This window comes from Aspergillus costaricaensis (genome assembly GCF_003184835.1).
Source record: "Aspergillus costaricaensis CBS 115574 unplaced genomic scaffold BO79scaffold_1, whole genome shotgun sequence".
Classification (NCBI taxonomy): domain Eukaryota; kingdom Fungi; phylum Ascomycota; class Eurotiomycetes; order Eurotiales; family Aspergillaceae; genus Aspergillus; species Aspergillus costaricensis.
In genome coordinates, this window is record NW_020291801.1 from 1874316 (window position 1) to 1888939 (window position 14624).

General features: G+C 51.2%; 7 protein-coding genes across 7 annotated transcripts; 4 read left to right on the plus strand and 3 right to left on the minus strand.

Annotated features, from left to right (window-relative positions):
• Positions 1-291: 291 nt before the first annotated feature.
• BO79DRAFT_4381 (amidophosphoribosyltransferase) lies at positions 292-2496 on the plus strand. The gene is made up of 4 exons (XM_025689254.1): positions 292-364; positions 578-682; positions 763-1903; positions 1958-2496. Exons 2-4 carry the CDS (start codon positions 598-600, stop codon positions 2475-2477), a joined length of 1746 nt encoding a protein of 581 aa, XP_025545469.1. The 5' UTR covers positions 292-364; positions 578-597; the 3' UTR covers positions 2478-2496.
• Positions 2497-2909: 413 nt separating this feature from the next.
• On the plus strand, positions 2910-4403 carry BO79DRAFT_261860 (endonuclease III domain-containing protein; the record flags this gene model as incomplete). Its single annotated transcript, XM_025686537.1, has 1 exon — positions 2910-4403. The coding sequence occupies exon 1, from the start codon at positions 2979-2981 to the stop codon at positions 4401-4403; it is 1425 nt and encodes a 474-aa protein (XP_025545470.1). The 5' UTR covers positions 2910-2978.
• Positions 4404-4896: 493 nt separating this feature from the next.
• BO79DRAFT_206289 (aldehyde dehydrogenase family protein) lies at positions 4897-7181 on the plus strand. Its single transcript, XM_025681944.1, has 3 exons — positions 4897-5236; positions 5322-5503; positions 5577-7181. Exons 1-3 carry the CDS (start codon positions 4976-4978, stop codon positions 7027-7029), a joined length of 1896 nt encoding a protein of 631 aa, XP_025545471.1. The 5' UTR covers positions 4897-4975; the 3' UTR covers positions 7030-7181.
• Positions 7182-7805: 624 nt separating this feature from the next.
• BO79DRAFT_206290 (uncharacterized protein) lies at positions 7806-8586 on the plus strand. Its single transcript, XM_025681945.1, has 2 exons — positions 7806-8151; positions 8218-8586. Exons 1-2 carry the CDS (start codon positions 8131-8133, stop codon positions 8392-8394), a joined length of 198 nt encoding a protein of 65 aa, XP_025545472.1. The 5' UTR covers positions 7806-8130; the 3' UTR covers positions 8395-8586.
• Positions 8503-10040, minus strand: BO79DRAFT_4418 (uncharacterized protein). Its single transcript, XM_025689257.1, has 2 exons — positions 9839-10040; positions 8503-9685 (listed from the first exon to the last, which is right to left on the minus strand). Exons 1-2 carry the CDS (start codon positions 9839-9841, stop codon positions 8675-8677), a joined length of 1014 nt encoding a protein of 337 aa, XP_025545473.1. The 5' UTR covers positions 9842-10040; the 3' UTR covers positions 8503-8674.
• A 421-nt stretch (positions 10041-10461) lies between these two features.
• BO79DRAFT_234289 (ATP synthase D chain, mitochondrial) lies at positions 10462-13086 on the minus strand. Its single transcript, XM_025684361.1, has 7 exons — positions 12980-13086; positions 12553-12810; positions 12375-12433; positions 12023-12311; positions 10996-11391; positions 10829-10915; positions 10462-10757 (listed from the first exon to the last, which is right to left on the minus strand). Exons 2-7 carry the CDS (start codon positions 12781-12783, stop codon positions 10728-10730), a joined length of 1092 nt encoding a protein of 363 aa, XP_025545474.1. The 5' UTR covers positions 12784-12810; positions 12980-13086; the 3' UTR covers positions 10462-10727.
• Positions 13087-13275: 189 nt separating this feature from the next.
• Positions 13276-14438, minus strand: BO79DRAFT_206293 (60S ribosomal protein eL14). The gene is made up of 4 exons (XM_025681946.1): positions 14355-14438; positions 14141-14278; positions 13774-14037; positions 13276-13609 (listed from the first exon to the last, which is right to left on the minus strand). The coding sequence occupies exons 2-4, from the start codon at positions 14264-14266 to the stop codon at positions 13550-13552; spliced, it is 450 nt and encodes a 149-aa protein (XP_025545475.1). The 5' UTR covers positions 14267-14278; positions 14355-14438; the 3' UTR covers positions 13276-13549.
• Between the last annotated feature and the right edge of the window lie 186 nt (positions 14439-14624).

Genomic DNA, 14624 nt, shown 5'->3' on the forward strand with positions numbered 1-14624 from the left:
AAAGCCGGGGCAATCTCCGGTTTGATGAAATTTTTCTTTGGTTTAGCGGCTACCCGCAAAAATTCTTCCCTTTTACTCGGTTGGCAGTGGAGAAGAACAGGAGAAATAAGATGCGAGATCCCTCTCTCCTCTCTTCCTCTCCTAAAAAAACTCCTTTAACCATGTTATTCGCTTCACTTATCCCTCCGTGGGCGTGACATTGGCCATTATCCGCCACCATTACTACCTCTGCATGAGTCTTGTTATGTCTCGATAGACGTTTCCGGCTCTATCCCATCTTTTTACACCCGTCCAATTCCGTTTTCTACCCCACCACACTGTGTGTGTGTGTTCCCCCCCAAGTCTTTCTCTACCCGTTCTGGATGTGAGTATAGGATCGCTTTCCTTTTATCTTCCCTTTCTTGTTCAATCCTCGCCTCTTTTATGATGAATTTCGGTTTTTTTTTATAGATGTTAGACTTCCTAAGCATCATTGCGGATATTTTCCGATCTGACTATACTTACATTGCCACTGAAATTTTGCCTTACTGGTCATTTCTTTCGGGAAGCGCGTGCTAATTCTCAAGCTTCTAACTAGAACATCCTACCGCCGACATAATGTGTGGTATCATTGCTCTGATTCAGGCGAACCCCTCGTCGTCCGCTGCCATCGACCTTCATGAGGCACTGTACCTGCTTCAACGTGAGTTTTAGCCCCTCCAGACTGCGGGGACTATCCACTGCTTGAGAAGCACCTACTAATATTCGTCCGATCGTAATTAGACAGAGGTCAAGATGCAGCAGGAATTGCCACGTGCGCAACCGGCGGTCGCATTTATCAGTTGAAGTCGAACGGTATGGCCGCCAAGGTTTTCAACGATGGCGCCAGGGTAGCAGACCTGCCGGGTTCTATGGGAATTGGTCATCTGAGATATCCTACTGCCGGGAGCAGTGCCAACGCTGAGGCTCAGCCATTCTATGTGAACAGTCCATATGGTATCTGCCTGGCCCACAACGGCAATCTGATCAACGCTCCCGAGCTGAAGAGATATCTCGACCTCGAAGCCCACCGTCACATCAACACTGACAGCGACAGTGAGTTGATGCTGAACATCTGGGCTGACGAGCTGAGCGAGACGAAGAAGGCGCGTGTCAACACTGAAGACGTCTTCTCCAGTCTCAGCCGCATGTATGAGAGATGCCAGGGTGGCTGGGCTTGCACTGCTCTGCTCGCGGGCTTCGGTCTCCTGGGTTTCCGTGACTCCTATGGTATCCGTCCTCTCGTCATCGGTTCTCGGGCCTCCCTTGACGGTGAGGGCACCGACTACATGATGGCGTCCGAGTCGGTCGCCCTCCACCAGCTTGGATTCAGCAACATCCGCGACATCCAGCCTGGTGAGGCGGTCATCATTGAGAAGGGTTGTGAGCCTATCTTCCGTCAGGTCGCTCCCAAGAAGTCCTATGCTCCTGACATCTTCGAATACGTCTACTTTGCTCGTCCTGACTCCGTCATCGACGGTATCAGCGTGTACCGTAGCCGTCAGCGGATGGGTGACCGTCTCGCTGCCAGAATCCTCGATGTCCTTGGACCGGAAGTGGTCAAGGATATCGATGTCGTTATCCCCATTCCTGAGACCTCTACGACGTCTGCGGCGGCCGTTGCCCGGTATCTGGACAAGCCTTACTGCCAAGGTTTTGTCAAGAACCGCTACGTCTTCCGTACCTTCATCATGCCTGAGCAGAAGACCAGACAGAAGGGTGTCCGCCGCAAGTTGAATGCTATGCAGGCCGAGTTCAAGGACCGAAATGTCCTATTGGTTGATGATAGTATTGTGCGAGGCACGACCAGTCGGGAGATCGTCACTATGGCCCGGGAAGCCGGCGCTAAGAAGGTTTACTTCGCCAGTTGCGCTCCAGAGATCACGTAAGTGGTAACAGTCCCAATTTGTACATCTTCTGTTGCTTACCATCTTTACAGACACGCTCATATCTATGGTATTGATCTGGCATCGCCTACCGAGCTCGTCGCGCACAACCGCGACACCGAGTCTATCGCCAAGCACATTGGTGCTGACAGTGTCATCTACCAGACTTTGGAGGACTTGAAGGGTGCCTGTGCTGAGATTGCTCAGGAGAATGGGTTGTCCGAGCCACGCGACTTTGAAGTCGGTGTCTTCTGCGGCAACTACATCACCCCGGTCTCCGATGGCTACTTTGAGCACCTGGAGAAGCTCCGCGGCGAAGGTCGCAAGATCAAGGCGCTGGACCGTGCCAAGGAAGCTGTCACCCACGGCTTTGCCAGCGAGAAGGACTTCCGCATGGCAGCCAACGGTGTCAAGCTGGATGGCTCGGGCAACATCATCCCCGCTCAGGACCCCAGCGAGTCGGAGGTGCCCCAGGTCAGCGTGTGCACCACCCGCAAACACAAGGAAGAGGAGCACCCCAAGGTGAAGGATCGTATGGACATCAGCATCCATAACATTGCTGATCACGCATGATTATGACATTATGGCCTATCTAAACCATTTCATGGCATTTATGTGGTCTGGAGTCTTGGAGTTCGTAGACGGTGGATGATAGATAGGGAGGCCATTTGCTTTGTTATCAAAGACAGCGAAGGGCTGAGATACCCTGCGTTTAACGAATATATAGACCACCGATGAAAATTCTTGTGCAACCGGACATATGTTCATAGGATGACGTAGATGCAGGACGGCCCTGCAGGTTCCCCGATCATGTGACGACGATTGATCATCTCGCGTGGCCACCACCTCTAGACTCTTGCATAACGATTACGGGGGTGACTTAAAATACCATTCCATTGACGGCTCCTGCGTCATGCAGGATCTGTCTAGCCTCGTCCTTCAGCCAGCGGTATACACCGTGGTTTGAATCGAACTTGCGCGGTATCTCCAAGGTGCCGGTCGGCTTCTCTTTTGCCTCTACCGTGTGAAGAGTACACTGTCGTCCATCCACTATATGTCATTGATTGAGTAGTTATGGCTCGTATGACACGATCCGCCACTGCGCGGGAGACAGCGCTGCTTGCTGCTCAAATGCAGCAGAACGAGGCCCAGCCATCCAAGGTATCAGACTCGGATGCTGCAGTCTTCAAGAAGTCATTCAAAAGAGCCACCGCCGCTGCATCTGGGAGTCGACCCATAAAGCGCAACGGAATAGTGGGCGAACCTGCCCACAAAAGGCTAAAGACAAACGGCAGAGCTACAAGAATCAATGATGCTCAAGAACTTCCTCACAACCTAGGTTCGGCTACTCTGCTTTCCAAGCTGCAGGATAAGAGCGCTCCGATCAAGCTAGACACCCGCGACACCGACACCTCTATAAAGAAAGAAGATATAGATGCACTTTCCAATACACTGCAGAACACTGTTGACAAGGCCACAAAAGCGGCCTCGGGGCCTAGAGAAAAAGAGAAGAGATCCAAAAAGACTAATACATATGGCCTCACACCTGGAATTAGCCCATTCCCTAATTGGGCGCACCCCACCCCTGATGAATGTGAAGAAGTCAATCGGTTGCTCTCGACCGTACATGGAGAGATTGTTGCGCCTACTACTATCCCTGAGCCATCTCTTACTGTTACCGGCTGTGGCGAGGTTCCCTCGGTCCTTGATGCTCTCATTCGCACTTTGCTCAGCGGGGCAACGACGGGCAACAACTCCGCCATGGCCTTTAATGGTCTTGTGCAGAGATTTGGTATCCTGAAAGAGGGTATTGGTAAAGGAAGTGTGGATTGGGATGCTGTCCGTCGGGCGCCACTCAAAGATGTTTTTGAAGCCATCAAGCGTGGCGGCTTAGCAGACGTCAAAAGCAAGAAGATCAAGGCTATACTAGACATGGTCTACGAAGAGAATCAGCAGCGCAGAGACATGCTGCTGAAAGGTTCTCAGGACGCGCCACGGGATCTGCTTACAAAGTCCGAAGGTGGCAAGCAGTATGAAATTGCATGCGCCGACCAGAACTTCCTATCCCTGAACCATCTTCACAGCCTTGCTACAGAGGACGCCATGGTGGAGTTGGTCAAATACCCCGGGATAGGACCGAAAACTGCTGCTTGTGTCTTACTGTTTTGTTTGCAACGCCCTTGCTTTGCGGTCGACACTCACATCTTCCGTATCTGCAAATGGCTGGACTGGGTGCCTCCGGACAAAGCCACGGAGATTACGGCGTTCAGCCATCTCGAAGTACGCATCCCTGATCATCTGAAGTATTCCCTTCATCAGCTCCTCATCCGTCATGGTAAGTCTTGCCCACGTTGTCGGGCAATCACTGGGCAGTCGTCTGCCGGATGGGAGGAGGGTTGTGTGATTGACCATTTGGTGAAACGGACTGGAAAGAGGAAGGGAGGTAGCACGGAATCAATGGAGGATGCCAAACCCAATGGACGGAAACGCCGTGGTTGAGCAGAGATGCTGATGACATCCGCAACCATGTGTGACTGTATACCTGTGTACGGAAATTTGCTGGTGATTAGCAAGTTGGTGTTGTCATTGCTTGAGTAATGTAGAGCTAGAGGTTTTTTTTTTTTTTTTAGAAGACAATAAAATCCAGCCCATTTCATGGCGACGATGAATTCCACGAGTATCAGTAGCAGTAGAACTAGCACTATATATATCCGATGAAGATCTACGTCTGGCAGTTCAACCGACTTTCTGAGACACCGCTTGAGACGAATTTTTAAGGTAAAATAATTAAGTCCCGAATGACTGAAGCCCTAAAAACATATAAATATAAATAGTTTTCTATCTTTATATCTGGCCAGGACCTCTCGTCAGGTGTTCACTGCAAAAAGCTGGATGGAACCCGCCCCCTTGGCACGTGCACCCGCATATCGGAGCAGTGGATAATCGATCGAACCACCTCCGGACAGTCCTTAAGTCCCCTCCTCCCTTTCGCCCTTTCCCTGTCTTTTCGCACACTCAGAAGGGCCCGGGAAAGCAGAGCATTGAGTCAATCGCCCCGTGCGACTTTCACCATGGACTCACTCCACCAATTCATCCCCCCGGCTCTCCTGCCTCTGGTGGACCATCTCCGGACTCAGGGCCCGTTACTCGGCGTCACGTTGCTCTCGCTCGCAGCCGCGTACCTTGGTTATCTCTACGTTCTGGGTAGGAAGGAAGCTGCCGTTACATTCAATGTGCCTATTCCTCCAGAGATTCGGGCCAATTGGAAGGGCGAGAAGTGGGACAGCCTTCAAGGGGAGGGAAGAAAAGTGCTGGAGGGACAAGTTCGGGGGGTAAGTCTGCCTATACCCTCTCCTTTACAGAACATACCTGCCTCTAAATAACTTGACATGCTTCTGACGTCTTTCTCCTGCGCAGCAATGGAACGAAAACCTCATTATGAGCTATTGTCCCGCGGACGGACGAGTACTCGGCAATGGAATCAAACCCGCAACTCCTCACGACGTCGATCGCGCAGTCCTGGCTGCGAAGAGCGCACAACTGCAATGGGCCAATACTAGCTTTGCAGAGAGGAGGAAGGTCCTGAGGACGTTGCTGAAGTGTGTACTCATCCTGCCATGTCAATTTTCACCCACCAACGCAAGCACTGACCTTGAACCCTTCATCCAACAGATACGTCCTCGACCACCAGGATGAACTCGTGACCGCTTGCTGCTTGGATTCAGGCAAAACCAAAGTCGACGCTGCTTTCGGAGAGATCCTCGTCACCGCAGAGAAGCTGAAATGGACCCTCGACCATGGTGAAAAGGCCCTGGCGCCGGAATCGCGCCCGACAAACTTCCTCATGATGTACAAGAAGAACATGGTCACCTACGAACCCCTAGGCGTTGTCTCTGCCTGCGTTTCATGGAACTACCCCTTCCACAACTTCATCTCCCCTGTTATCAGTGCTATCTTCGCAGGAAACGGTGTCGTCGTGAAACCCTCCGAACAAACCGCATGGTCCTCCGCTTTCTTCCTCGAGGTCATCCGCGGCGCCCTCTCCAGCTGCGGACACTCGCGCGACCTCGTTCAAAGCATCGTCTGCCTCCCCAACGTCGCCGACCACCTGACCTCCCACCCGGACATCTCCCAATTGACCTTTATCGGCTCCAAGCCCGTGGCCCACAAAGTCTGCGAGTCCGCCGCTAAATCTCTCACCCCGGTGACCGTCGAACTGGGTGGCAAGGACCCAGCCCTGGTTCTCGATGACTCCCGCACCGTCAGTGAAATCCCCGCCATCGCCTCGATCCTCATGCGTGGTGTCTTCCAATCCGCCGGCCAGAACTGCATCGGCGTAGAGCGCATCATCGCCCTTCCTAACGCATACGACAAACTCGTTGAGACCGTTTCCTCCCGTATCGCCCGTCTTCGTCTCGGTTCCATTCTTCTCGACTCCAAAACCTCCGCCGGAACCCCCGACGTCGGCGCCATGATCTCCCCGGCCTCCTTCGACCGCCTGGAATCCCTCATCGCCGACGCCGTCAAGCAAGGCGCTCGTCTGATCTGCGGTGGAAAGCGCTTCGAGCACCCCGAGCACCCTCTAGGCCACTACTTCACCCCGACTCTCCTGGTAGACGTGACCCCGACCATGAAGATCGCCCAGCAGGAGCTCTTCGCTCCGGTCTTCCTCGTGATGCGCGCCTCCTCCGTCCCCCACGCCATCGCCATCGCCAACTCCACGGACTACGGCCTGGGTGCCAGCGTCTTCGGCTACAACCAGACTGATATCGCGAAGTGCGTGGCGAACATCAAGTCGGGCATGGTGTCGGTCAATGACTTTGGCAGCTACTATGCGGTTCAATTGCCGTTCGGTGGTGTCAAGGGATCCGGATACGGTCGGTTTGCGGGCGAAGAGGGCTTGAGGGGTGTCAGTAATATCAAGGCTGTCTGTGTGGATCGGTTCCCTAAGCTTATGGCGACGAGGATTCCGCCCAGAGTGGACTATCCTATTCGCAAGGGTGACGGTGCGAAGCAGGACGGCACGGGTGCATGGGAGATGTGTAAGGGAGTTGTGGAGACGGGGTATCAGATTACGTTGGGCGGGAGAGTGAGTGGGATTTTGAGGCTGTTGACGAATATGTAAGTGCATACATATCCAACTTAGTAGCTGAGTGGGTAGATGGTACGAGAGGAAAGGGATGTGTAGATTATTGATATGGTGATTGATGGTAATGTGTACGATAACATAACATAACATAGGTAAATAGATTCTTATATAATGACATTATGCATGCATTCAATCCTTTACCTCACTACGTACTTTGTATCTCTTAGCAACAGTCAAGACATTGATATCCATAATCAACCTATCAAACAAAGCAAACACCATCCCAGGGCATCCCCTCTCACCTGACCTCCCCTTCCAAATCCACCACCATAAAACCCTACCACTAATCCCTATCTAGCCCCCAAGGAACCAGGGGGGGAAAATTATAAGTCATGACGTCACTACACCACCCCCTCCCCCTGTCAAATCTAAAATCTACAGGGGGAAAATCAAGACCAGCCATAACGTCAAGGGTCTCAGCCTTATCATAAGTGGCAATTAAGTGAACTGAATCCGTCGTCACATCAAAAATGACCTAAAAAAAATATCAAATTAAAGTAAATCTGAATGGGTACTTGATCCGCACCGGAAATTCCCCGAAGGGATTGAAGGTTGAAAACATCAGCGTCGTTCTGTCGTCGGTATGACGGCATCCCATCCCAAGTAACAACAGTTTGGTACATGGTTCCAAGGATTAGATTTACTATTGTAAGATGAAAACTGGGAAATATTAATATTTAATATGTAGGTGGTATGTCGATCATAATTATTTTTGGCTAGTATTATCTTTTCTTTTCTTTCACTTGGACAAGCAAGCCACTGGCAAAGTACATCATCATCCATCATACATCATCGATCGTCCCCCCTTGTACAAAGTACTACTACTACTTCATTCACTGAAGTATTGCGATTGAATATCGCTGCACGACACACATATATATACCTCCGTGGGATACTTTCGAAATCTTCTTTTTTTGATCAACATGCGTCCTTTCAGTGATACTTCTACTCATACTCCTGCTTCTTCGAGCTATAATTCTACGGTGCCGAAGGGATCGAAATAATTTCCATCTATCATCCATCTATCATACTACATACAACTACTACTGCTACAACGGAATACGTTGAGTCGTCAATATGGGTGCTGTGGTTTCTTGTGTATGTCTCTTCTTTCTCTTATATCAACAAATGAGATTGTGATTGCTAACACCTCCATCTATATAGATCACTAGTATCTTCCACGCCATCGGCGCTTGCCTGATGGGCATCGTCAACACAATCGGTGCTGTCTGCAAAGCCATCATCGACGGTGTCGTTACCCTCTTCGACGTGATCATCTCGTGCCTGACCTGCGGATCCTGTGGTGGAAGGAGGAGAAGAACGCGGAGGTCAAGAGTCTGACATTAATTAAATACGAGACATGTCCGACCTTGACCTCGACCTTTGACTTGAACGCCATGACGTTATGACGGATATGAATATGGATATCAGTTCGGAGTTTTTGTGGTTCCCTTGGATTGCTGCTGCGTTTCCTTCTCATCTTATTTGCTGTGCCTGATATCCTGTGTCTCCATATCGAGCAATGAAATCTTTCACCAAATTATAAAATGTCGAAGTAAATTGGGCGTACCCCGTAGTTGTATACCGTGTAAGTCCTGCGGACTGAGGTCATCCTGGCAATTTATCCCGAGATGCCTGTCCCAAGTTTAGCCATCAATTGATCCTTGAGCTGAAAGTCGTCAGAGGGGATATCCTCCCATCGCTGACTCACCAGCAACCGGACGAAAGGGTCCTCCACCTCGTCCGCATACTTCAAAGCCACGTAGAAGTGATTTGGCAGGACCGGCCACCGAATGGGGTACTTGTACCACGGCACACGAATCCGCATGCTCAGCAATCGCTTAAACGTTGCGAGGTCACGGTCTCGAATCGTCTGTCGGAGGATACGCTTCGCGCGCGGGTGCTCGGGATCCTCGTCAAGATAGCCGTCCATTGAGAGCAGCTCGAGGAAGTCCAGTTTAGAGTCGGTCCAAGGAGGAAAAAGTAGCTTGTCCGGGACCTGGACTGGTAGGTTGGCTGCGAAGCATGGTAGCCGGAAGATGTCAGTCTCCTGGTAGATCTCGCTCGATGGACGGATCTGAACTGCGCCAGCATCGAACCACACTGCAACTTTGCAGTCCACATCCGACTTTGGGATTTTGGCTTTGAGTATTAGGTCGCCTTTGCCGCGATGACCATGGGGCGTTTCATCAGGCGTGGATTGTACATCCTTGTCGAATTGCTCGCCAATACCGATGAGAATCTGGCGGTCTTCGGGTGACAAGTCTAGCTGTAGACACTTGCGGCGGATCGTATGCTCGATGTAGTCCCTCTGGCATTTGCGGATCAGAGGTAGTGTACACCAGCGACAACCGAGGATGACATTTTGCAGGTTCTTCCTCTCATTAGGAGAGATGGCGAAAACATCAAGAGGCCAGGGAAGAAAATCAGGTGTAAAGAAATCCTGTCTCGCGCTTTCGTTGGTGCTGCTGAAGACATAGCGAATGACCCAGGTGTATAGGACCGTGTTGGAGAGAGCCCGGGCGATGTGTATGGAGGCTCGTGGGAGGTTGACTTCGAGACAGTGGAGGAAGATCTCTTGGATAATTTCCACTGGTAGCCTCTCGAGTGCTGATAATCCGGCTAAGGCCGGCTGCGAGACGTTAGGCATTGTGAACTCAATAGTAATGGTCTTCCAACTAGTAGCTATCCGTATACCGGAGGGATTATATATCTTGAAGTCTTAAGGGACGGTACTTGGAGAAGATGGCCTGAGCTTCAACAATCATCCTGGCGATAAGCTTACCATCCTGAATTTAAGTACTTGTAGATTGACAGGGCCATCGGTGTTTAATGGTCATCAAAATAAGGTCTAGACCACTCAGTCTCTCAGCTGAGTTCCTGGCGAAGCAAAAATAGGGGCGCGAATCTGTCAGAGTGGAGATCGTAATTTGATTGAACCGATAACAAATAGGTTCGCAGTAGGTAATCTTAAGCCTCTGACTTTAATGATTTGGCTTTGTGGCTCATGATCGATCCATCACGACGTGGATGTGCAATCCAGAGTCAGCCTTGAAGTGCGGGATTCCCTGTGTTGTTGTTGGCGCAGAGAGTTTAGGCTGCTCGGGATCGGCTAAGTCTCGAGTCTAATCCCAGATGCCTTGCAAACTACGACCATGACAAACAAACTGGTTGCTCAATGCGGCAATCAAGACCGAAATTGGAGGCAATGCGATCGGAGTGAACTGGGCCTTGAATTTGGGGAAAAGGCGGGGATCGTTATAAAGAAGCATCTAATTTTATCATCTTGACTGCCCTTGGTGTTGGCATGGGACTAATGTCGATAACACGTCGTACTGGGCGCCAGCTATTCGCAATTTCCTTGCGAACTGCTACGATTCATTGGTCCCAAATATTAAGGTGTGGGTACTGAATACCTTCAATCGTAGAAATAACGACTGCTTGATATGGAGCGTAACATAGCGGTCGAGGGCCGATATACAAAAACGGTCCGGTGGTGAGGGAACCATCTAAATTCAACATTGTTTCTATACATGACCCTACAACCGACATCACACTGCCAGAGAGCAAGGGTATCCTAACTGGCCAACATGCTTGACAACAAAGGGTAACTTCGTGTGATTATACTGGTCGAAGGATGGAGAGACGTAAATAGGTACAAAAGATGTGACCGTTTAAACAACGGACATGTCGCCGAAGCGCTCCTGTAATTCAAACATCCATTAGTTTCACTCGTCGCAGACTCAGGCATTAATGCAGGTTTTGTGTCACGCACCTTGTAACCAGCCGGCATCCATCTGCCCTTGGAGACAAGGGAGGCGGTCTTCTCGTCGATCTCGGGCTGAGCGGCGGCAACCTCGTCCTAAACAGAAAAGAAGAAGAGAAATTAATAAATCTGTACCAAAACCCTGCGTAGTCCAACCCTGGGACACCATAACATACAACAGTGAGGTCCTCGAAGGGACGGGCGGTCTCAATGTTCTCGAGGGTCTTCTGGAGACTGCGGAGCTCGGACTCAACCTTGCCCTTGGTCTCCTCAGCGCCCTTGACGGCCTGAGCCTCGAAAGCGTCGATGGCCTTCAGCTGGCGGCTGACATCGTAGGTGGCGGGCTTGAAGGTCTTGAAGTGGTTCTCGATCTCGTTGACGATGGCCTGGTTCTTCAGGACCTTGCGGTAGTGCTCGAAGTCGACAGTCTGGGCCTGCTCAGACAGGATCTGAACCTTGCGGCGCGCATCGTCGTTACGCTTCTTGAAGGCCTGGAGGGAAGCAGCGGTCTGGCCGCGGAGTCCGAGGGAGCTGGTCAACTTGGCCCAGTCGACCTTGAGAGCGGCGCTACGCTGTACACCACGCAGTTAGCTGACACATTTCTCTCGCCATCCGAGACAATTTAATGACAAAAACAGGATCCCCACATACAGTGGCCATTTTGAGATGTGGAACGGAGAAGGTTGGGGGAGAGAGGGGAGTTCAACGTGCGAAGCTGGAGGTTCCGGGAGGGTGAGGGTTGAACTCGGCAAGATTTGGAATGGGGATGCCCTCACGTGACCACGGCTTTCCCGTGTTCCCGAACTGGCACTACACAAGGGGAGTTCGCAGGGGGCGGGTGTGCGTATAGATAGTCCGGAGTGCTTACATGTTTATACTTTCAATTATAGCCCGAGGATTTTTTGATATTTCTTCGAATTTGAATATATAAGTCTCCGCTTACGGAATAATTTGTGTACTTTTTTTAATTTAGAAAATATTCCACCCAAATGGAAGGTGCCAAATAGTGCTTCACATCATTCAATTCTGCTTTTGGCTAAATGATTTACACTATGGGGCCTGACAGTACATGCATCCTAGGGGATATCAATCTGACCTCGCACCCAAAATCCATCCTGCCAGCAGGGCCAAGAGACGCCAGCCACCGATTCATGCGTTCATTTCCGGCGGTGTTCATATGCTGAGAGCCATGATGGAGTTGACGATATCGTTGTCGTTCTCCCGGAGAGCCTTGACGGCCTTCTTGCGGGACACATTAGCCTGGGCCATAACCAGTTCGATGTCCTTAGCCTCAAGACCAGACTCATCGACCTCCTCGCCATCATCCTCTTCCTCTTCCTTCTTGGCCTCAGCCTCGGGGGCCTTGCCCTTGCCGTGGTCGTGCTCGTGGTCGTGACCAGCGTGCTCGTTGGCAGCAGCCTCAGCAAGCTGCTGGGCAGCGGTAGCCTGAGCGGTGGCGTTCAGGTCCTCGATCTTGGCCTCACCGAAGATGCTATCGCAACAATGTAAGCTTGAGATGATTCATCAATTCGCCATAGTCCAAGGAGACACATACATCCAGGTGTTGCTGGAGGGGGAGCGGTAGACATCGGGCTGGTTGATGACGAAAAGGATCTATATGCGATAGATTAGCCTCTGCGGTCTGAGAGAATCCTTCGTCGCCCACAATAACTCCACGAGTGCAGGTTTTGTTGAGCGTCGCACGGGAAGGAGGGACAGGGCCGTATTCATACGTTCTTGGGACGACGGAGAGTGACACGAGTGATGCCGGGAACGTGCTTCAGGCCGAGCTTGCCAATGGCCTTGCGAGCCTTCTTCTCGTTGCGAGAGTGGATGGTGACAGCGGCACCACCGGGGATGGTGGGCTCATCGCCAGCCTCAGACTCGGAGGAGCTGCCGGCATCCTCAACGTTGGTCTTGGGAACCTCCTCGTCGGGGAGCTCTTCAACACGGGGGTCGGCCATTTTGTAATTCGAGTGAGCCTAAAAGGGCTGTAGAGTTGATGGTCAGCAAATCGCACTGTGGGACGTGACTGGTCGCTGAAGGTGGGAGGTTCGAAGATGTCCCTCTCAGACCGTGGTACACCCACAAATCTGCGGGAAATCGCCAAAATCGACCGTAAAATTGAACTTCGCGGCAAGGAATTCCATTTCAACTTACCTAGACGCGGAACAAAGGGCTGTGGTGGATGAGGGGGATTTTTTTGCCTTGTTGTAGTTGGGAAGTCGCAAAGCTGTGTGAATGTCATCCTGCCGAAAATCGTTAGCGAGCTTATTGGGACCCTCACCCCGGACACACAGAAGCGATGCATCTACAGATCGTAGTACAACCACCACTTCTACTGACGCAAGTGTTCATATTCTCCATTATTTAAATATAATCTAATCTGCAGCAATTCGTTGCACCGTATCAATTCTACTGTTTTGATTTACTGAAACACATTTGGCTTTGTGGATTGGTTTTTGTCTAAGTTGATGACCAGGTCATGTCAAGATCATTAATACCCCGAGATACCATTTGCCATATACTAATTGCAAGGCGTTCCGTGCCGCCCTCCATCTTTCATGACGTACGAGGATAACCTATGCCAGGATATCAAAGGTTCTTGAATCATTTTTATGCTGTCAATAATGCGTACAGCCCATTTTGCTGAAAATAAATTAAACCATCAGCAAATAACCCCGTCCCAAGGCAACCCTGTCACTCTATGCACCGAGCCTCATGAACCGTCTATGACTTAGGAGCAGCCGCCCTGAGCTTAGCGTGAGCCTTCTGGACCTCGTAGCGAGCCTGTAAAATCCAACATGTCAGCACTTGTTCCTGCAATTCCATGCACATCATATCCCCGGCTCTTTCCCAGTAATCGACCAATAGTCCCGACCACTTTCATATGATTTCCCTCCATATAACCCAATATTCCGTGCATGTCACACCATCGCGATTCGTAAACGTACCTGCTTCCGGAGGCGGAGGACCTTGAAGCGCTCGAAGTCGGACAGGTTCTTCCTGCGCTCAGCGCGCTCGGTCTTCTGGGCGAAGTTGGACTTGGCCCACTTGCCATCGATCTCCTCCTTCTGCCAAAGCTTCTTCACGGGGCCAGTACCGGCAGCACGGGGCAAACGGGGGATGACGAAGTGAGTGAGGGTGGCGTGGGAGAGAGGAAGGACGTGGCGGGGAACGATCTTCTGCTCCTCGGTGGAGGGACCGTCAACCAAGACCTAATCGATGCAACACTTTTGTCAATATCGCGTTTCCTCCTAATATATAGATCCGATTCCTTCGCGCTCGTAGCAACTCCGGTATATGCGCAAAAAAACGTACACGCTTGTGGTCGACAATCTCAACAATGGCAGCGAGCTTGCCGGTGTAAGGACCGCTGCGGATCAGCACAACGCGGCCAACCTCAACCAGCTTCCATTGAGCAACCTGAACATCGATATCGGCCATGGCGAAGGCTTCCTAGAAAAATAGCAAAAAAAGGGACGTCTTAGTTGAAGTCTTGCGGGGATCACGGTAAGGGCGGACAGCAACTCACGGTCGACAGACTCCGGGAGGACGGTGTTGATAATTTGTTGTCGAAATGTCGGGTTGTCGAAGTCGTCCGAAACGCACAAGTCGCTCTGGTCTGCTGGATAGCGAATTTCGGTGCTGCGGCCCTTCGCCCACAAGAGTCTCGCTTAGCAGCCAGTAGCAGCCCACCCAGGGGCGTTTGCGTGCGGCCTAGGGCTGCCTCCCGGCCTTAGCGCGCTCCATCGGAGGTCGGATATTATCCGCTCCGATGGAGTTGCTTTTAAGCTTCAAGTTT

Excerpts from the sequence above, each read along its gene's own strand:
- BO79DRAFT_4381 (XM_025689254.1), top strand. The coding sequence starts at position 598 with ATGTGTGGTATCATTGCTCTGATTCAGGCGAACCCCTCGTCGTCCGCT. Across the intron at positions 683-762 it reads GGCACTGTACCTGCTTCAAC|ACAGAGGTCAAGATGCAGCA; the intron begins GTGAGTTTTAGC and ends GATCGTAATTAG. Across the intron at positions 1,904-1,957 it reads AGTTGCGCTCCAGAGATCAC|ACACGCTCATATCTATGGTA; the intron begins GTAAGTGGTAAC and ends CCATCTTTACAG.
- BO79DRAFT_206289 (XM_025681944.1), top strand. The coding sequence starts at position 4,976 with ATGGACTCACTCCACCAATTCATCCCCCCGGCTCTCCTGCCTCTGGTG. Across the intron at positions 5,237-5,321 it reads TGGAGGGACAAGTTCGGGGG|CAATGGAACGAAAACCTCAT; the intron begins GTAAGTCTGCCT and ends TCTCCTGCGCAG. Across the intron at positions 5,504-5,576 it reads GTCCTGAGGACGTTGCTGAA|ATACGTCCTCGACCACCAGG; the intron begins GTGTGTACTCAT and ends TTCATCCAACAG.
- BO79DRAFT_206290 (XM_025681945.1), top strand. The coding sequence starts at position 8,131 with ATGGGTGCTGTGGTTTCTTGT. Across the intron at positions 8,152-8,217 it reads TGGGTGCTGTGGTTTCTTGT|ATCACTAGTATCTTCCACGC; the intron begins GTATGTCTCTTC and ends CCATCTATATAG.
- BO79DRAFT_234289 (XM_025684361.1), bottom strand. The coding sequence starts at position 12,783 with ATGGCCGACCCCCGTGTTGAAGAGCTCCCCGACGAGGAGGTTCCCAAG. Across the intron at positions 12,434-12,552 it reads CTCTCCGTCGTCCCAAGAAC|ATCCTTTTCGTCATCAACCA; the intron begins GTATGAATACGG and ends TATCGCATATAG. Across the intron at positions 11,392-12,022 it reads GGGAGAACGACAACGATATC|CGTAGCGCCGCTCTCAAGGT; the intron begins GTCAACTCCATC and ends CGTGGTGTACAG.
- BO79DRAFT_206293 (XM_025681946.1), bottom strand. The coding sequence starts at position 14,266 with ATGGCCGATATCGATGTTCAGGTTGCTCAATGGAAGCTGGTTGAGGTT. Across the intron at positions 14,038-14,140 it reads AGATTGTCGACCACAAGCGT|GTCTTGGTTGACGGTCCCTC; the intron begins GTACGTTTTTTT and ends TGCATCGATTAG. Across the intron at positions 13,610-13,773 it reads TCCTCCGCCTCCGGAAGCAG|GCTCGCTACGAGGTCCAGAA; the intron begins GTACGTTTACGA and ends TGGATTTTACAG.